Here is a 21,244-nt window from a genome sequence, read left to right as displayed (position 1 = left end):
CTTGAGATGCAGAAAAAAGATGCTTAACCTGCAGTAAGCCTACATATGAAGGAAGGCTTTTTTTACAAAATGATAATTATATAATAGAGCAGACTCTATTAATAGTCTCCTTCATTTAAGATAACAGTCTTAAAGGGCAGATTAAATAAATGTCTGCCAGAAATGAACTAAGTATAGTTGACTGAAGTGGGAGATAAAACTCGATCATTTTAAGAGACCACCTAAGGACCTGCATTCTTCTAATTTTATAAAACCAGTTTCTGGCACTGTTGCAGTAAAGACAAAATTTCCTCTCATAGGAGAGAACCTGGTAAACACGTTGAGACCTCAAACTTATTCTCTAATGCCTCCATAAGTCTGCTTTGCTTTATCCTCACAGGACAACCAGAAAAATGGACCCTCTAGCTGCTGATTTTCCTGTTCCCTCTATGCAGATTTAGATTTGTTTATATTTGCTGCTTCTGTAATTCCATTTATTTTTAAATTGGTCACTAAAGCTCTCATGGCCTTTTATCTGTTTCTCTTTAGTAGAAAATGTGCTGGATGCTCCTTTGTCAGGATCCCATAATTTGTGAAGGAAAAGGCTGCTTTGAGGCTGAACTCTCCCATGCACCTGCAAAACTTTCAGGGCAATTGGAGACACTTTGGGCAATAGTTACTCTGTAATGTACTCCAGAAAACTACAGGGATATGAAAGCTCTAAATACATCCTGCTTTTCACAGCACAGACAATTCTCTTAAAGGAAGCTAGGCTAGCCTGTGCATTGCTGCTTGCCTTGGAATGGTACAAGGAATTTTCATTTCTCTGTCAAAGAGGTTCAAAGGGAAGGGAGCCTTGTTAGGAATTCATCTTTCTTCTGTCCCATAAAAGCTGGTTTTACTACAGGAATCTCTATCATTATGAAATAAAACAGAGGAAAAGGTGTGCTCAAAGTCTCTGTGAGCCTAGAGAACAGATTTGTTTAACATAATGATGAATCACTTTCAGTTTCTGCCACATCCAGAGAACAAAAAGCTGGCATGGCCCAAATGCCTGCACTTGGATTTACAGCTGTGCTGTCAGGGATGTGGCCTTTGGCACCAGGATGGAGCAAAGTTCCAAATTAATGCTTTTTGAATCTCTGATACATTAGCTAAATGTCTTGCCATCACAAACTCTACCACCACCTCTTTGAAAAATAATTGACCTAACTGCCATTTTCAGGTCCATGGCTGCTTATTTATATTTCTTCATCAGAATTTCATCGACCTGCACAGTTCAGCTGGTGTTCAGTTCAATCCATTCAAAATGAGAGAAATCTCTCTAGAGGTCTTCTAGCTGTTTAAAGAATAAATTAATTTGATCCAGAGTGCCTTGTGCTGGGCTGTTAATATTTCACCTCCTTCCAGAGAGCTGTGACAAGGATGTGATCCTTTCCCTTTTTCAAAGAAAAATGCCTGTTCTTTCCAACATTTGTGTTTCTAAGAGTGGGTGATATGCTGGAAAATAAGCTTCATCCATCAAAACAAAAATTTGTCCATCAAGGAGAAGACTTTTGTTTTCCATCAAGAAGTCCTGTCTGTTACAGACATTAACTGACCCCATATGGAAAAGCTGTAAATTAACTCCTCTGCAGGCAGTGCCAAAGTCCCTCATCCCTCACCCTGTGCTGTCTCCACAGCCTGGGAGCACAAGGAGAGATTGGCTCTTCAGTCTGCCTTGTTCACAGCCTAATATAGAATGGAAAACTGATCTTCAGAGACACTCAGAATTAGTATTTCAGCTTAAAAATCCAGGCCTGTGCCCTGTTCTGCTGCTGTACAATGGCACAGGGAATCTCTGTAAAGGCAGATATTGAGCAGCTGGGGGTTGGAACTTCCCCAGCGGCTGAAGTTGCACCTTCAGAGGCACTGGGGGTGTGGGTCTTGCTGGGAAGGCTCTTGGAGCCTGGCTGGCAGGTGCCACCACACAGAGGTGCTGGCCCCAGGGCACAAAATGACACATCCCTGCTGTTTATTTTAAGCCTGATATCTTAATGGAAAATTGAGAGAACAGTCTTTTAGGATAAGGAAACCTTCTCCCATTGGTTGGTTTCAAAGTCCCAAAGGACTCCAGATTCAGAGGGTACCTCCTGCTCTGTGGACAGGAGAGTGAATTCCCTCCCTGGGGTGTAAGATAAACTCTGAGACAATACATGAAATTCTAGTGAGACATTTAAGATCAGGATCTATGGCTGTTCTTTCTCATGGTGCCCTTATTGCTGTCCCTTGGCCAGGACCTTAGGAAAAGTTGACAGTAATTTTTTTTTCTTGTTCATAACAGAGTATCCTGTGTGGAAAGTTGTTTCTTTGGGTTTCTTCATGGACTTCTCACAGTCTTTAAAACTGTTTAGATCTACATGAAATGTATCAAATTCTCCAGGAGCTTAATAGTGATTGATAGAGGCCCCTTCAGTCACAGTGACAAGAAGTGTCTCTGCAGACCTGGTTTTGTTGGGAAGTAACACCTCAGACAGCCACAATGCATTTTTAAAGTACTGATCTGAAATTTCTGTATCAAAATAAATATCAGTTGCTTGATGTTCCCCCTCAGCCCTTAAATGCATGGAATAGTAGAGAAGAAAGGTGAAAACCTTTATTTTGCTCTGGTTTGTTCTGGTGGCTTTCACTGTTGTTGCCTTACACTTGCCTTGTTTCTTTTCCAGTCCCTGATTTCTATTTTTTCATGTCCCAAAATGTCATAGAGTACCTACTCCTTCCTGAAGCAGGTTAAGCCAGCAAAATCAAGTTTTATTTTCAGATGGCCTGATTTCTCTTCAGTAACTTGATCAGTCAAGCAAAGAGCACTGAGACATACTGCATTTTTATGGCTGGATGGAAAATCTCTCCAGATAGGAAGGACAACATACAACAATCACAGCTATTTTTGCCAGTAATCAAATTGAACCTAAGGAGAGAGAAACCCTTAAAGGACTTCTCATAACTACAGGGTCCTTAGAAGTTAGAAAATCATTAGATTTGACAGGAGAATTATGTGCTTGTCTCCACTAGAAGGAGTATGGGAAAACACAAAATCAAACCATGGAATTCCCCACTTTCCTGGGCAAGCTCTGTAGTGTAATTCTTGAGATCTGCTTCAAAGCTTGAGATTTAGACAGGGAAAAGGTCACAACTTTACCAGCAACCTGCAGATGCATGAATTCAGGTGTGATTTTTCTTCACATGTTTCTGTATATGCAGCATTCCTTCTTCTGAAATTATTTGGTTGCAGGGGAATGAAGTGGGGCAGTTTTTGTGCTGTTGTCCAACCCAAGTATGTGACTTTTCAGGAAACACTTGTTAAATTGATCCAACCCAGAACAGTGCTGTAGCTCTCAAGTCCCCTCCCTCCCTTTCTGGCAAACACACAAGGATAAGGACTGCTGAAGCACTTGTTCCTGTTGTTACAGAGCACAGCCAAGGGGTACCTTAAAAAGTGGGGTAACATTGAGGGGCTCTCATTGTCAGCATGCAGTTGAAACATCTTTCTCCCTAGAAGTAATTTTTCTGTAACCTGTAGAATTTTCCATCTGCTGGCCTTGCTGTGTTGGTGCCTGTGACTGACCTGGAGTTGCCTTGCAGGACCGCATCGTGTCCATGACGCTGGACAAGGAGTACGACGTCGCTGTGGAAGCCATTCGATTGGTCACGCTCATCCTCCAGTGAGTGCTGCCCCAGTCCCTGCACTCCCTTCCAAAATTCCCTGCACCACTGCCATTCCAGTGACTGGAGGGCTTTGCTTGGGTCTTGAACTGAATGTGCTACTTTACACTTAGTGTGGAGGTGAACTGAACGTATGATATGGACATGAAGCTGAAGTTAGGTATTTCATTTAATGGAAATAGAAGAGGCGTAGTTTAAAAATGTGTGGATGTTTTGGCATCCACACATTAGTGCATCCATTGTGTGGAAAATGCCAAAGGGCATTTCTACCTTTTGCAAAGGGCAGAACAACTGTCCTCCCAAAATGAGTGTCTGTGGGTTGTGCCTGCTAGAGTAACTCCAGCAGTAACACAGGTGCACTGTAGGGAGAGTTGATTGATTCCTGACACAGCTGAAAAGAGTCACGTGGTAGGACACCTTCCAGGCTTTTCCATGTGGGGATGCAATGGCTCCCCTGAGGTAAGGATCACCCCAGACATCCTCCCACATGCTGATGTGGAACCAGCCTGTCCCCAGCAGCCTCGTGAGGGGCACTGCTAGGCTTTTATAATATATTTATTAAAAGCTCTATTAAAGAATGTCTGGTTTACAAGCAGATGCACAGAATTTTTGCTTCATATTTTATATCCAGTGGTTCCACTTTGAAGAATGTTTTTGGACATGCAGAATTTGGACAAAATATTGTAGTAGCCTTTTCTCAGTAAAGAAGTCTAGACTTTAGCTTTTTATTTACTCTGCTTTAAAGAGATTAGCCTTGTAATATTAGCAAGACATGAAATCTTGCATCTGTTATATTTTTAAAGTAAATATAACAAATATGATCAGAAATGACACGTAGAGCACATGTCTTCCCTGCATTATTAACAATTTTTGGGAACACAATAAGTTTCAAGGTCAAAAATTACCCAGTGCACTTTTCTTTGTCTGTTCCTGCTTTCTTTTTGGTTGCCTTTGGTTGCCCATTGAAAGCACAGGCAATGCTAAATGCATTTAGCCTGAGGAGAGTCTGGGTCACCTTGAAGAGCACAGGGCAATATTCTGGCAGGTAGGAACTCCAAAAAGGTGTCTGGAGCAAACAATGGATGCAAACTGAACAAGGATGGAGGTAACATCCTCATTGTGACAGTGCTGGTATTTTTATATCATTTTTGCTAAAACTCTGGGACAATCTGCCCAGGGAAGTGTTCAAAAGTGGGGACATGGATTAGTGGTAAACACAGAGGGCCCAGGTTAATGGTTGGACTGAATGAGCTTGGAGGTCTTTCCCAACCTAAAGGATTCTGTGATTCCAGATTTTTAGTTCATGGTGTTTGATGAGTGTTTGGCATCTTGCAGTATGTGCATTGAAGTTTGTGTGAGAGTCTAAGGAACAAGCAGGGGAGGATTTGTATGCAGTCATGCTGATATTTTGAGAATATTATTTTATCTCTATAACCTCTGTATTTTCAAGTTGAACCAAAGATCCTTGAAGTCCTTGTTCAACCATGTAGGATTTTATGGGAAGTGAACCAACCTTGTAGCTGTCCCAAGTGAGCTGTGGGAGGTGAGGGGATGGAGATGAAACCTCTGCTGTGGCTGAGGTGTTGTTGTGACTCTTTCAGTGGGAGTGAGGAGGCTCTGTCCAATGAAGACTGTGAGAATGTTTATCACCTGGTGTACTCAGCACACCGGCCTGTGGCAGTAGCAGCTGGGGAATTCCTCCACAAAAAGTAAGTCATCAGTTGCCCTGGAATAAGATCAAGTTTGGGAACGTTTCCTAGAGAGGTAACATCAAAAAGCAAAGAAGCAGTGGAGTGAAATATCTCAATTTAGCAAATCAGGTATTTCATTTAAAACAGAGACTTTGTTCTCTTGTTTAAACAAGATCTGAGGACTTGAAGAAACTGAATGTACATTTTTCTTGCTCTGCAATTCAGATAATATTTCCCAACTCCTTGAGGGTTAAATATACAAAGGCTACACAAACTTCTGAAGATGGTTTAAGTCCTGCAGCACTTGCTGAATTCCTGGTGTGATAAAATACATATATTGGGCTTGTAGTCTGGGGTGATCTACCTGCTACATCAACAGTCATAATTTCTAGCAAGTTTTAAGGCAGTTGTTTCTCTCTTGTGAACTTGGGAGGTTTTTATGTAGCAATAACTACAAAATTTGTTTCTAAACTCACTGTCTTCCCCTGAAAATATATTGCATTATGGTTACATCTTTCATGTCCTCACTATGCCAAAGGACATGACCCAGCTTTTCCAGGGATGTGAGTCACACCACCTCAGTAACTGTGACCAGGGCATTGCCACATCATAGGAGTTAACCTCTTCTTTTTATTGTTTGCAGTTTAAAATCCTTCAGCAGGAATTTTATTTTTTTTTCCCCTCATGGGTTGTGACATTAAGAGTTTTTTATTGCATCTATAGAGGATTTATATTAGAACCCATGTTATCTAATTTTTTCATGCCAAGATGCAGGTCGGAAAAAATACACCAAGACATCTGTTTTTCTTTGCCAGTGCTCTAATTTTCTATGGTTTATTAAGGATTTACAACTCCACATTGTAATTGTAAGCTTTCATTGGTGGATTTTTGGAATTCCAGCTTTGTGATCAAGCACTACTCGATTCAAGAAATATATGTTCAGTTTTCCATTAACAAGACATTGTATTATTTACTGGAAAGGGTTAGGTTCTCATTAAAAATACACACTACTATTCCTTTATTAATCAACATGTGACAGAATACTTTTGTAAAATGACTCAAGGTAAATAAGGACATACCTTCCCCACAGTGCACTTAGGAAAAAGACAAAACTTCATTTTGACTTCTTTTACAAGGTACTAAGCTGTGTTCTGTAAATGTGCCTCAAGGCTAACAGCATAGAGACAAGATTGTCCCATTCTTAACTAATTTTGTCTTGGTTTCTGCAAAGAAAATCTCCAGTTAAATAAGTTAGAATCTATTTCAGGCATTTGAGGTGTGATTTATCTCACCTAATTTAATACATTTCACTAGCACTTTCTCTGTGATAATCATCAGACAAGCTCTCTGTGCTTAGCCAAGGAAAGCAAATAGTACAGAGGATATAAAGGATCACCAAATACAGAGGAGCACTGGCTCAACCCTGAGGTGCAGGTTGTAAGGTATCTCAGCACCTGCACAGTGCACATTGCTTATCTGTTAAGATAAGCAGGGGGCATGAGGTAATGTTTTTAACTAAAATACAACGTTTGTGTGTAACTTGTCCTTCTCTTCAGTGAATTAGAGCAGTGAAATCAGAATTCTATGTTTCACATGTTAATCTGCTTTGTGATTTCACTGTAAAAGCCAGGAAAAGCTTTCAAACTTGTCAAAGTAAAACAGGCATTACTGTAACAGTGATAGTGGCACATCTGAGGTCTCTTGGAAAATTTGAGCATTGAGAAGAGTTTGGGATGGGCCATGCATCAGGGAACTCAGTGCAGAGTGTGTCACTTACCTGGAAAACCCAAAATAATGAGTAGGAGCTGGTTTTATCTTTGATGCTGCTCCTGGTACCTGAGGTTGGCTGATGGATGTCAGGTTTGTTTGTACCATGTCCCAGCCAGAGTGATACAACCCCAGCTCTTCAGTGCCCTTATATGTGCAGTTTTCCATTAACAACAAGACATTGTATTATTTACTGGAAAGGTTAGGTTCTCATTAAAAATACACATTACTATTCCTTTATTAATCAACATGTGACAAAATTCTTTTGAAGAATGACCCAAGGTAAATAAGGTAGGAGGCAGTAGGTGCTGCCTCCACTGCAAGACTGGATAAGTTATAAATGCAAAACTGTACAAGTGATGCAAATACTTGAAACTGTGCAAAACCTTCAATGTAAATAGGTTTTGGAGAACTTTTTCCTGTGTGAAAGTCTTCCAGCCTTGTGAACTCAAAGACTGAAGACAAATTCATCTCTTCAGACAGGCAGAGGTTGTGGCCTCTTTCCATTGAAAGAAATAGCTTGAGATACTTGCAGTGTTTTATGAACAAATTTACTATATCAAGAATGAATGTTCATCATATTCTTGCAGAAATGAGAATTGTTGTGATAGCCATGAGCTCCTTCTGCTTATTTTCAGGCTGTTCAGCAGACATGATCCCCAAGCTGAAGAGGCTCTAGCAAAGAGGAGGGGGCGAAATAGCCCAAATGGAAACCTTATTAGAATGTTGGTTCTTTTCTTTCTTGAAAGTGAGGTAAAAAAGTCCTTTTTAACCTTTAAATGTTTAATAAAACCTGGAACTTAAGTAATGATTTATCAACATACAGTAATAAATTGTCTTTCTTTTCCTTTTTATTTTATATTTTCAGTAATACCATAAGCCCTCTTCCCTTCCCCTCCATTTCCTTGTCCATTAAGGAAATTGATCTGAACATCTTCGTGGTTTATTTAACTCGTGCTTGTCCCCACTGTACTCACGCTGCATTGCTGGTGCTGCCAGGGTGCAGTGCTGCACATGAATGGAAATGGTTCTTTGCTTACATAACCATGCAAGGGGAATACCTCTGGAGTTATTCTTTGTGGAGTAAAATCATTTGAATCAGGACAGGACAAAAATTGCATAGTATCTCCAATTCTGATTAGAATCATAGATGAACTCAGTGGGAAGGACCTGAGGGTCCTTAGCTCAGAGCAGAGTCAGCTGTGAGATGAGATGAGAGGAGATCTTGCAGGGCTTTATGAGTGAGCATCTTGGAAACATTGGAGGATGAGGAAAACAAGCATAGATGAAGTGTTTGATGAACACACCCAGGGTGGGATTGTGCCTGTGATTTATAGAGACAGCATCTATGGGAAATTGTGTGGTACATGTAGTAACAGTATAGAGATGGGGAATGGTGGTGGAGGGAGGAGAATTTCAGAAGGTACTGTCAGGTACAGGATGTTCTAAAGATAGAGAGGGAAAGGTTCAAAATTATTAATTTGATTTGATAAGTAAGCAGATTAAAAGAAAGGAATGACAGAAATGTTTCTCTAGAGAAGGAAGTGTAGTATATTTTGGGTAAAAAGCAAAAGTTAAGATACTACAATTGATTATTTTAATTGTTATGAAGCCTTGAACAAGAGACTTGACTGTGAGAATGAAAAGAAACACTCAAAGTTGCTGAGAAGGAAGGACAAAATTTTGGTACAGTGTTCTTGTTTTTTAGAAACACCTCATAAACCTACAAATTAATCTGGATGAAATGTCACTACCTGTGTGGTCCTTCTGTCTGCCACCTGAATGGATTTTTAGTTCCAGCTTCTTTAAAACTTAGATTGCAGAGTTCATTGTGTTTTACATTGTAGACTCCTTCGATGTGAGTGTGATTGGAGTTACTGAGCACTGACCTTGTCTGTCCTCCTGAGGAGAAAAGAGACTCTGCTCCATTCCCAAAGCCAAGATCAGCAAAGTGCCTCCCATGCTGCTCCCTGAGGGTCACTTCTCTCTCAGGGCCAGTTTTTGCTATTGTTGCTTTTGAGAGACTTGTTAGGAGCCAAGTAGAATATCCTGACTCCAATTTTAGTAAAGAGCTGGAGAATTGGGAGTTTGCATGTGGGTGGGACAAGGTAACATTGCAGCCTGGGGTGCATTCAAGGGAGTGAGCCTTGCCCAGCAGCAATAACTCTGGGACTTTTTGCCCAGAGCTGTCAGAAACAGAGGAGAGGAATGTACTTGACACCTCCTTCTCTGCACTCAGGGATGTTTTCCAGCTAAGGAGTCAGTCCCTGGCAAGCACAAGCTGTGTGTTGTGCTTGTTACTTGTTGGTAGCAGTTAAAGATGAGTTTAGAAAACAGCAGAAGCCTATGGGTTATTTTTCTCACTTTACAACAGTTTTGCTAATTCACATGAAAACATTTTTTGCAGCTGAAGTTAGTGTTAAATCTATAGCCTGTGAAATCACCAGGGTTTTGCTTCTATGTGCTCCTTTTTTTTGAGCACATAGAAGCATGTATGAAAACCAATTGCTTGTTCAAAACAAATACATTACAACTCTCATGCCTTACCATCTCTCCTTTTTGTAATGCAATGAGAAAGTGAGGGAAGGTAAGTTTACAGCTTCTGGGTCAAAACTCTGGGAAAGATTTTTCCCAAGCAAGCAGCTGTGTGCAAAAGAAGCTCAGTTTGGTTTTATTTAGTTTCTGTTAAAGCATAACCCCATTGCACTGGTGTCATTCAGCTGGGAGAAAACCTTCCTGAATTAGTTTTGAACTGAATGTTCTTTCCAACTAACATAAGATATGTGCCCAGGACACTCTCTGTGGCCACATGATTATGAAAGTTGAAGAACTGATGCTTATACCAAGAGCTGTACTGATGATTGCTTTGGATTTTCTAGTTGCATGAACATGCAGCCTATTTGGTGGACAGCTTGTGGGAGAGCTCTCAAGAACTGCTGAAAGACTGGGAATGTATGACAGAATTGCTCTTGGAGGAGCCAGTCCAAGGAGAAGAAGGTATTGGCTTAACCTTTTGCCTCCTTGACATTGCACAGTATTGTTAATTATTCCTTAAATACCTCTGCCACCCATAGTGAAACATCTTTATATGTTGTAGTTTGTTTGCAAAGCATATTTGAAGATTTTGGGTTAATCTATTTTTAATGTACTTTCCTTCAAAAGCAGCAATTTGTACTCCATTTTTCTTTTTATTTGTACTCTGGAGGTTTTTTTTAATCAAATGTGCTGCACTGTGGTTCCCTAATATTAAAGGGAGTTTACTCAAGTCTTAACTTGATTTTGTCTGAATGTTTAAATAACTATTTCAATAAATTAAATAGCTAATACAGTTTTGAATAAACAAGCACTTCAGGTGATGCTAGTTAATATGGGGCTTTTGCAGGTAATGTGAATGCTCAAGAGAATAAACAAAGGGTATTCTTTCACCATTAGTTTCAGATTTCCTTTTGCTGATAATAGACCTGGGAGCACAAAATAGCCAGGGAGGCTGGGGTCAAAGTGTCCTAAGGTTAATGAGTGTCCTTCAAGATCCTTTATTATTCCTCAGGATTCTCCTGCTTCAGGGGCCTTCACAGGGCTTAGGTGTTTGAAAAATCAATGTTCCTGGCAAGGTGTGCTCATCCTGTCCATGCTTCAAAGGCTGGCCTGTTGGTATGCACCTGCTACACTGGGGGTATTTATAGTGTAATTTCATTAGGAAATTGATTCTGCTTAGCCTAGTGGGGCTTGATCCTCCAAATGTGAGCAGAAGGACTTGCCAAAGAGCAGAGAATTTCTGAGGAAGAGAATTGTCTGTCACTGTTTCCCCTCTATGACTCTCCCTTATTTTGTAGATCTTCCTTATGTTCCCCTTCACTGATCCTTTCCTCCAGCCTGCATTTCTCTGGGCTGCTTTCACTTCCGCCGTGTCCATTTTGCGAGGACGCGAATGGCAAATCAAAGATGATTGCTTTGGATTGAATCAAAGAGGCAGCAGGAAAGCCTCAATGAATGTGCCAGTGTGCCTTGTGTGTGGTGTGTGTGCTGCTGTGTGCTCCCCTGGTGTCCCATCGTGTCCCCTGGTGCTGCCCTGCCCCCAGTGACGCCTGTTGTCCCTGTTGTCCCGCAGCGATGTCGGACCGGCAGGAGAGCGCTCTGATCGAGCTCATGGTGTGCACCATCCGACAGGCTGCCGAGGCACATCCCCCCGTGGGCAGGGGCACCGGCAAGAGGGTGAGTGGGGTGCAGCTGCCTGCCTCTCACCAGAGCACGGGAGATATTTGTGACACCCCTTTGGACGCTCCTGCAGTAGAGTTTTTTAATTGGTGTTTGCTGTTTCATCTGAACACTTGTCAGAAAAATATTAGAAATTCTGTTTCTGGACATGTTTGGTTTTCTCTTTGATTTTGGGGTTTGCAGGCCAAGTTAAGCAATATAAATTTTCCACATAAAAGTCTTTTTTATTGTATTTTTGGATGTTCTTTTTATTATATCCCTCCCTTATATTTGTAATGTATACCCACATCATCAGCCCCTAATGTTAAACCTAGATTAGAGTGGAAAGTGTAGGAGCAGAGCAGGCTGCCTCTGACTATCTTCCAGGAAAACAAATGTGCTGCTAATATGGACATAAAATTTGCAGAAAAGTCAACAGGATCTTCATCATGAGGGTGTTTAAGCACTGGAACAGGTGCTGGGAGTTGGTGCCCTTTCCATGCTTGGTCGTTTTGGAGACCTGACTGGACCAAGTCCTGATCCTCCCAGTGTGACCACTGGGCTGGCTCTGCTTGGAGCAGGAGGGGTGGGACTGGGATCATTCTGAATGTGTCTGTGCTTTTAGGCATCCATCCCCTTAGGCCTCTTCCACTGAGTGCCCTAAAAATTTCAGAACTTTACATTCTGGCCAAATTGCCTATTAAGTTTATTTTATGGGGACTGTTTGAGCACCAGTGGAAGGCCATTCCTAAGGCTGGACATGCAGTTTTACACAGGGTCAGGTAATAACAGGCTTTCAGCTGTATTTTCCATAAATACAACATCCATGTTCCAAAGCAGTCTCAGCTTCTTAAACATATTCACCTGATTTTTGGTAGTCCCCATCTTATTTAGGATAGATGAAAGTGGAATAAACCCACGTGAACATATGGTTCTTCTTTTAGCATCCATTCTAAATAATCATAACTGGTTTGTTAAAGCCACAGATTTAATAAAGATGAAATCTGGAGAGTCTTGGCATTCTCTATTGCTAAAATAATGCAGTTACTTAACTTCTGAATTTTTTATGTGCCAAAGCAGATTAGTCTTATGTCCAGAAACAGCATCCCAGGAAAAGCTCCAAGAAGCCATCAGTTTAAACATGCTTTATATACTTTAATTTATAAAGCATGTTCTTAGGAATTCCTAATTTATTAAAACATTTCAGGGTTAAGGAGGGAATCCATGAAAGCACTTACTGAAATTTACACAAGCATGTCTTATCTTTTGTTATGAAAACTGTATTGTAAGCACAAGTTTTTTGTCTCAAGCTGCAAACTTTTCTAGCAGTCAAAATGACCTTTAAATTAAAAAAAAAAATTGGTATTTTCTGTTTGCAGCACTAAATAATGTCATTATTACCTTCTGAGAAAGAGAAAATACCTGGAGAGATCTACAGCTCAATTCACTGCAGTTATTAGTCTTAAGTTTTCAATGTCTGTATTTGGAGCTAAAGAAAACAGATCAGTAAAACAAATTCCACCTTCTGAAGGATGATCAAAAGAGCCTGGAAGTCATGCTGGGGACACAGATCAATTCCCAGTGCCAGGGAACAGCTGGATTTGGTCCCCAGAACGCGGCTGGGCTGGCAGGGTTGGGATTCTGCCCTGGGTTTGCCCTGCTCTGAGCTTGGCTGGTGCTGCCCTGGTGGGTGTGCAGGGCTGAGGCTGCTCTGGAGCCCTCTCTGCACCTTGCACTCTGCAAGTGGTGTTTTGTCCTGGTCACTGATCCATTCATCCCCACTTCCACGGCTCTTTTGGGTTCCTGCTGGCACAGTGCCTGGCATCCAGGCACATGCCTTGTGTCCAGCTGCTCCTCCTCCTCCCTTGCCACTTTGCAGAGCCAGGTAGAAGTGACACTTAGCTTTTGCTTCTTTTCACTTAGGCCATGAGTTGTGGGATGGCAGCTGCAGGGTTCTGTGCCTTGTCCCTGGATTTTCACCCTGTCTCACGATCCCACCAACTTCTTCTCTGAGCTGAAAGGGAACAGATTTCTAATTAAGCACTCACCTTCTTGTGAAGTAGTTTCTCCTCTGACTTTAGCTTGTAACCCTTACTGTGCAGTCTGGCTGATTGGCTACATGTGAATCATTAGCTAACTTGTATTTTATTATCATTATTTGTTCTCAAAAGTATTCATTTCTTTGCTGAAGCCAGGAAGCCAGATGTAAGCTTTGATAAAGCATGCTGGTTTGAGTATTGTCTCTCTGTTCAAGGGAGTTTTGTTCTGACAGCATTAGTGCTTCAGTACCTCGCTGTGAACTTGGATGTACGTTCTCACTGAGAATTCCATTCCATTTAGAGAGGAGACCATGAATCTGCTAATGAAAATCATTGTTACAGTGTGGTTTGGTTTTGGTTTTCTTAATTATACTTCAGTTTGCCCTGAGGTCTTACATTAATGCTTGGTTTAATGTGTGAAAGCCAGAGTTCAGTACAGTTGGAAGCAATAGCAAAAATTCCACTGACTGGGATTATGTTTGAATTTCAATCCTAAAAAGATGTTAATGTGTGGAGACAATGTCATTCTGGGTGATAGAGTATTTTCCTTTTCAATCATAGTTGCTTAGGACACACTCTTTAATCACTCTTCAACCGAAATGTGTTTTGAGTTTTTTATTCCCTCCTTGTTTGATTTATTAAAGAATACACTTGCATGGGTTTTTGTTTGTAATACAATGTTTAGAAAGTTAATGAATGCTATATGCAGAAAATGTATTTACTGTAGTTATGTTTGATCACTTCTAGGTCTTGACAGCAAAAGAAAGAAAAACTCAGATAGACGACAGAAATAAATTGACTGAGCATTTCATTATTGCACTTCCCATGCTGCTATCGAAGGTACAGTTTTCAACAAAATAATCTTTCACTGGGATTTACAGCTGTCTTTAAACTTTCTCATTCTGCAGTGCAGGAGTTTATTTTTACTTCCCTGTTGTTTGTTTTGTTGCCATGATGCTCCAGTATTCCGCTGACGCCGAGAAGGTTGCAAACCTCCTGCAGATCCCTCAGTACTTTGACCTGGAAATCTACAGCACAGGCAGAATGGAAAAGGTATTGTGCCTTGGGCAGGAGGTGTGGCTGCTCTCAGGTGTGACCCCTGTTCAGCCCCACAGTGCTGTGCCTTTGTTTGGCACGTGAGCAATGCAGCCTTGGGGGGGTGTTCTGGCAGTGGCTTTGCTCAGTGGCATTGTCCCTTTGAGGGAGAGCTGAAGTTCTTTTCTGCTCTGCAGCATCTGGATGCCTTACTGAAGCAGATTAAGTTTGTTGTGGAAAAGCATGTGGAATCAGATGTTTTGGAAGCCTGCAGCAAAACCTACAGCATCCTCTGCAGTGAGGAATACACCATCCAGAACAGAGTTGACATAGCCCACAGCCAACTTATTGATGAATTTGTGGATCGATTCAACCATTCTGTCGAGGATCTACTGCAGGAGGTTTGTTTTCTTAAAATTGTTGAACTGCCTAAAATATGGTAGAAAAGGCTACAGAAAAACATTCTTACCAAGCCATGAAATGACCCATCTGAAGATGCAGTGCAGCAGCAGCTATTTCATAATTATTTGGAGCCACTTCTCCCTGTGGAAAGTCCTTTACAGTAGCCATTAAGCCTTCAAATCATTGGTGGTGTAAAACAAGACTGTGGGACAATCCTGCTTCTGAAAATTTAGTTGAGTACTAAAACAGTCCACATAAGGAATTAAGTGGATGAATGGGTGAAAGATGATGAAAAGTGCAGAGGAAGTTGTATCTACATTAATGTTTTTAGTGATTCCCATAGTCCCAGATGCATATGTAGGCAGCAAAATCAAGATTGGATTATGCTTTGAATAGAAGAGAGGATTTAAGAAAATATGTCTAATGGCATATTAAAAGAGCCCTGGAAAGAGTAAAAGATACAGGTCTGAAACCTGGAGGAATGAGAACAGCAGTAGCAAGGATTTAAAATTATGGCCTTTGTGATACTCTTTTTAAAGTGATATTTGTTTGAATAATTTATTTTAATAAGTCTATTTCATCATTTTAAAGACATTTTAAATTTTAAAAATTGCATACTGGTGCCTAAGCAATTATCTGGGCTGATAATGAGAGAAACACTGATTGACAATTGCATCTGAAGGCAGGAAGATGTTTTAATTGCTAGGTTTTTAGATGGAAAAGAAATTATCACAGTGAGATGGAGAAGAAGAATTGCTGCAAGTGGGTTTCCTATTTTAGAAAATTGCTGGGAAAATTGCTGGAAATACCTTATTTTCACTTGATTCACTAAGGGAATTTGCTGTTTAGTTTACAGAAAATTCTAAAATTGTGTTGTAGCGTGTTCATCATGATGATTAAAGCTGGTGGTTCAGTCCTTTTTATAAAATAAGATAGAACTCAGATTTTGGTCTTGGGAATGATTTGTATTGCTAAAGGATACAGGTTTGGATATTACCACAGTGATAATGCTGAATATTGTCAGATGATCTTGCTTGTTTTTTAGTGCTGTTCAGTGGCTACTTAAATGTTATGGAATCTACATAAAAGTCACTGGAAATTTTGGAGACAGTTTTGATATCAGTATAAACCCCTGAGAAGCTGCTCCTGCCTGTGCAGTAATGTACTGGGCTGAATTGCTGGATTCTCCTCATGGATTGCCTTTCCTTTGCAGGGAGAAGAAGCTGATGATGATGACATATACAATGTGCTCTCCACACTGAAGAGGTTGACATCTTTTCACAAGTAGGTGGTGTCTTCCCTCACAAGTTTGTGATGTTAATTTTATCCTTTCAGCAAGTATCAGCAGTGTCAGGTGTGGGGAAATGAGAAACCACATGGCCTGAAATCTGAAGTGGAGATGGAGGAGAGACTGGTGGAGTTTGTCAGTGGAAGTGTTTGGGTTGATCTGGTCCTTGCTCAGTTTGTGCCATGACCTTTGCAGATGGGATTTGCAAGTGGCACCTTGCACCCAGTGCTCTTACACCCATGAGTAAATTACTACAGGTCCTGCTCCCCTGCATGGCCCAGTCAGGGCACAAGGGACACTTGTCTGCCACAAGCCTGTGCTTTGGGCCTCAGCTTGGGGAGCCTACAGGAAGCTGTTTCTCAATGCCTTTGAGCTACTTCTCAAAATTATAGAATTAATTAGTAGTAGTTAAGATAATAATTAATAGTTTATGGTGGGAGCCTGGAAGATGCGTTTTCTTCCTACAGTTGAATTGTTGGCCAAATTTTCCTTTGTGGATTGCACAGAATCTCCCTCACCAGGCACAAATCAGCTTTTCAGGTTCCTGCTGCTCTCAGACCTATGGGCATCCTCAGCATGTGCAGAGCAACCTGGAGAACTTCAGTGGAACTGTGAATTCTGGAGCACAGCACAAAGGCCTGGTCTTCCCTCTAACTGCAGGAAGCACTTGCTCCTGTCAGCATGAGAGAAAGCTTCATGTGCAGGTGGCAGAGAGCCACAAATCATTTCTTCCTCATCACAGTGTGGGAGTGATGCTAAATGAAACCTCATTAGAGAAATTAGACTGTGTCAGTAGCACAGCTGCTTGGAACCCAAGGTACAGCTTCCCTCTCTTTGTGCATCTTGAAGAAGTGAAGCAATTTGGTGGGTGGAAAGGTCACTTCTTGGAAAAGAAACTTTCCTAAGCTGTTTTATGCCACATTTGAGAAACACCATGAAACTGGTACCTTTACTTCACCTGCCTCTTGTCTGGCAAAAATGTGCTCCAGCAGACAGGGCTGTCCCTAAAAATTAAAAGAAACCTTGGATGAAATACTGGAACTTGTTTTCTGAAATCCATGAATAGTCTGACATGGAAGGAACTAAGGGAAAATTCTGTGTTGTGTGAATTTTCTTCCTAAACCTCTGTGGAGAATTGTGTGGTGTCCAAGATGCCTTTATAACTATGGTTTTGATGGCTAAGTAGCTCAAAAGAGATAAAGAGGTACCAGAATATGCCTAACTGTAATGTGGAGGCTCTGCTTTAAGGGAGTTTCAATTGGAAGGCTGTGTGTCAGTTGTACATCATTAGAATTTTTCAGCTCTGGAAGCTGGAGAGCCCTTCCTGAGCTCAGCTGTAAGGCAGAGGGCAGGGAGCTGACTGTCCCCAGCTGTGAGGACATGGCCCCTGTGCTGGCTGCCTGATGGGGAATTTCTGAACTGAAAAGGCAGGAACGAGACAGTTTTTCCTTTGATATTCTCTGTAGGATAATCTGTGCAGGTATCTGCCTCTGCACACCAAGGAGACTTTACTGCTTTAATTACAGTGCTGTAATTAAGGAAGTACCACTCTGCCTTGCTGGCAACCCTGTGATTTATGGAAGCAGCATCTCTGTGCTTAATATCTCCAGTCAGAGGCAGCTCTCTGGCAGCCTCTAATTTATCTATGAAACATTTTATTTTAGTACCTCAAAGACCATCTAAGTCCGCAAAATATTTTTTACACTTTTTGCATTTTTAGTTCCAGTATTTTTTTTAAGTTTTCCTGTTTTTCTCTTTGTGGATTTGAACTGGGAGTTAAGGTGCACCGTGGCTTTACTGGCCCAGCCCTGGAGTGCACAGGGCACTCTGATGGCTTTCTGTGAAGCTCTTACCAGTGTCATTTTCCAGGGCTGTCTTGCTCCAGTGTGGGAGGTGTTTCATGGCAGGACCTGGGCATTGCCAGTGCTGAGTTCAGCCTCTGTCCCTTTTGGAACTGGGGGGTTTTTCCTTCTGGCTGAGCAGGGCAGTTAATGGTTTGACCCAGGGCAGGCACAGGGGTGGGAGGAGTGAGCTTGGCTGGGTGATCCAGGTGCAAGAGGCTGCTGCATCCAGTTGAGACTCCCAGTTCAGTCTCAGAATCCCTCCTTCCAGGTGAGCACTTCAATCAGCAAGTTTCTGATTATTCTGAGCTGGCTTGCTCTTTTATAGACAAATTATAAACTGTTTCAAGTTATCTCAGTTTATTTTCCCTGCAGAAAAATGTTTTAAACCTAAATTTACTTGCTGAGAGAGTATTTTTGTCTTTCAGGCAACCTGATGTTTTTCAGCTTCTGCTGTATTTCTCACTTCTCTATTAACAAGCCATTTCATGAGCTGTTGAGGTCTGTAAGGCTACAGCCTTACAGAGTATTTGTCCCTAATGTCATTCTTATTCCTCTCACTGATGAACTCAGGTTGGTGCAACTGAAATGTTGCCACCATCTCTATCCATGTGTTATCATATGGTCTCACTTCAGATATTCAGGGTATTTATATCTAGTGGTCATGTGTATTATTTTTTTCCAAATGAGACAGTAGAAAAATATACAACTTTATTTTGCTTAAAGCCATTTTTATTCAGTAGATATTGATAGACCTTGGCTGTAGTTTCTACTGCAATGCCAGGGAAGGGTTTTCTGGAGTTCTGTCAATGTTTCCAAAAGAGGAAAAATAACTCAGAGAGAGAAAGGCTACTATGCTTAAGTAGCCTTTATAGGTGTATGGTATGGAGAGAGTTTATCTGCTCCCTAAAAAAATCCCATATAGTAAAACATTTTTCCTGGATTGTCAGAAAGCCTGACTTGTGCTTTTAGCAGGGAGTGAGCTGCTGTGCAGCTGCTGTGCTCAGCTGTGGAAAGCACCAAAGCTCTCTGGGCTGGGGGTTCTGAGGAACACAACTAATCCCTCTTGATTTCCTCTCGTTCCAGTGCTCATGATCTGACCAAATGGGATCTGTTCAGTAACTGCTACAGATTGCTGAGAACTGGAATTGAACATGGAGCTATGCCAGAACAGGTACCCTTAACAGCACCTACACTGCATCACTGAGGTGTCTGAGGTTCTAAGGAATCTGTTTGTATAGAAATTCAAAAGTTCCATGTGTGATTTTTGTGCTCCTTCCCTCACCTTTCTCATTTGTAAAGTTGGGAACAGCTGATGTTCTGACTCTGAAAAGCAGTGCATCACTCCTGATGTTTACACTGAAACCCAACATTGTAAGCCTTGGCTGTAATTAGAATTATCACAAATGATTATTGTGCATGGAAGGTAAGATGAAAGCTTAGGAAAACCAGGAAACTAAAACATCCCAGTGGAGTTCTTTTAGTGAACACATCTTGGACCTTGTTTCCTCAGAGCTGAGTTTTTGTTTCTCATGGATGAGCACAGGAACCATCTCATATTCTACCATGAGTCCTGTTTAAACTGCAGAATTCCTACTGCAGCATTTAAACATTTTAAGTTTTTATTTGGTTTCAGTTAGAAGCCAGTTGTTAATTCTAACTCACCTTCATTTGGAAAAAAGAAATTCTCATGAAATTCTGAATTAGAATTTCATAGAAAGGACCCTAAGAGGAGGCATTGCCACACAGTGTGTGAAAGTCCTGTCTCTGCACTTGCTGCTTCATGCTGGAGTTGTGCTACCTGGAGGGACAGGGCTGACAGGTGGAACCTGTCCATGCAGCTGCCAGCCATCCTCAGTTTCTGGGTCTGTCTGACAGTGTGTGGCTCTCCAGATGCCTCCATAAGATTTTAGGGGAAAGGTCCTGAAATCTGAGCTCTGCTCAGTATTTCTTCCTGCAGGCCACCCTGAGGAGTTTGGCGGTTGCAGCACCTCCTCTGGATTTGGACTGTTCAGGAGACACCATGGGTGCTTTTCTGGGCACCAGGGATATGACCCTGGTCTTCTCCATGGGACAAGTTGTATTTTCTCCCTTTTTTTAGCACTTGGGCTACATGTTCATTTGCCAGTGGAACAGATTTCCATGCTGTTTAATAGTGAAGCCAGGTATAGAGATATTTCAACAGATGCTTTTGATCTGAGAGGTGTAGGTGTTGGGTTGTACTTCTGTCACACTGTGACATCCCCTCCTACTGTATCCCAGTGCAGATTTCTGGTGTTTCCCAGCATTTACACAGTATTTTTTTGCTTCTAGTAGGCTGATTTCTTATTGCACCAAGCCAACCAGGGGAAAACTTGATACCCTTGAAAATAAAAAGTGCTGAGAGCTGCTCCTGTCTTTTCAGCACAAAATGCCTGATAGATTTTCCATACACTTCCTGCTGTGCCTGCTGTTGGCAGCGTGCTGAGATTCTGTGTGTTCTTGTGTTACAGATTGTTGTCCAGGCACTGCAGTGCTCCCACTACTCTATTCTATGGCAGCTGGTGAAAATCACTGAGGGCTCCCCTTCCAAAGTAAGTGGCCATTTGATCAAACAGATTTTACTGACAGGACACAACTTACCAGCAAAGGTGTTACACCTGATTTCTTTGTAACTTCCATTCTTGCCATCGTTTGTTGTCATTTATAACATATAAAATGTTGATGTGCAGATTTGTTCCATGTTTCAGGATCTATTTAACATCATGCATATGTCTAAGCAATGTAAATAGTTTTTATCAGGATTTTATAGCAGCTGATTATTATATTTTTATTGCTGAGGATAATTAACACACTTTATTGTGAGGGCTGCAGTTTGCATGGCTGATAAGGAATGTTGACATGAACAGTTGTGAGCAATACTGTTGATCTGTAGACCACAGATACCTTAATCTTGATGTGATAAGTTTCTTTGCTTACTCTCTAATTACAGCCTTTATGTTGCAATAGAAATGGCAGGCACAGGAAGTACCAATTGCTATTAAAAAGAAAATGCACACAAAGTATGGTCAGGACAAGGTGACATGTGACTTTTCCAGGACCTTTCCTTAGCTCTTTTCTCAGTCAGAGGCCAGCATCCTGTTTTTTCAGAGCTTATTCAAAAATAATACATCAAATTAAAATGACATGAAAACTGAAGTAATAATTGTACTTCTCCATCAGCATCAGAAAGGTAAAGATGTTATATTGAAGTGCTACAAGACCTCCAAAGGGTCACTCCAGAATGGCCATGCCAAATAGAAGTCAGTTTGGCTTTGCCCCATGAAA

General features: G+C 41.3%; 1 protein-coding gene across 3 annotated transcripts in view; it reads left to right on the top strand.

Moving 5' to 3' along the window:
• STAG1 (STAG1 cohesin complex component) overlaps nt 1-21,244 on the top strand; it is a 154,380-nt gene that overhangs the window by 109,249 nt on the left and 23,887 nt on the right. For all 3 annotated transcript variants that reach the window (XM_077183770.1, XM_054639006.2, XM_077183771.1), the window contains exons 12-22: nt 3,601-3,680; nt 5,283-5,390; nt 7,778-7,892; nt 10,019-10,136; nt 11,248-11,351; nt 14,120-14,212; nt 14,336-14,425; nt 14,605-14,808; nt 16,023-16,093; nt 19,025-19,112; nt 20,431-20,511. In XM_077183770.1, the coding sequence (XP_077039885.1) occupies nt 3,601-3,680; nt 5,283-5,390; nt 7,778-7,892; nt 10,019-10,136; nt 11,248-11,351; nt 14,120-14,212; nt 14,336-14,425; nt 14,605-14,808; nt 16,023-16,093; nt 19,025-19,112; nt 20,431-20,511 (1,152 nt within the window). The remainder of the gene's footprint in view (nt 1-3,600; nt 3,681-5,282; nt 5,391-7,777; nt 7,893-10,018; nt 10,137-11,247; nt 11,352-14,119; nt 14,213-14,335; nt 14,426-14,604; nt 14,809-16,022; nt 16,094-19,024; nt 19,113-20,430; nt 20,512-21,244) is intronic.

This window comes from Agelaius phoeniceus, chromosome 10 (genome assembly GCF_051311805.1).
Source record: "Agelaius phoeniceus isolate bAgePho1 chromosome 10, bAgePho1.hap1, whole genome shotgun sequence".
In the NCBI taxonomy this organism is placed as follows: domain Eukaryota; kingdom Metazoa; phylum Chordata; class Aves; order Passeriformes; family Icteridae; genus Agelaius; species Agelaius phoeniceus.
The sequence above is the reverse complement of the archived record's forward strand: the minus strand, read 5'-3'. Positions and strand labels throughout refer to the sequence as shown.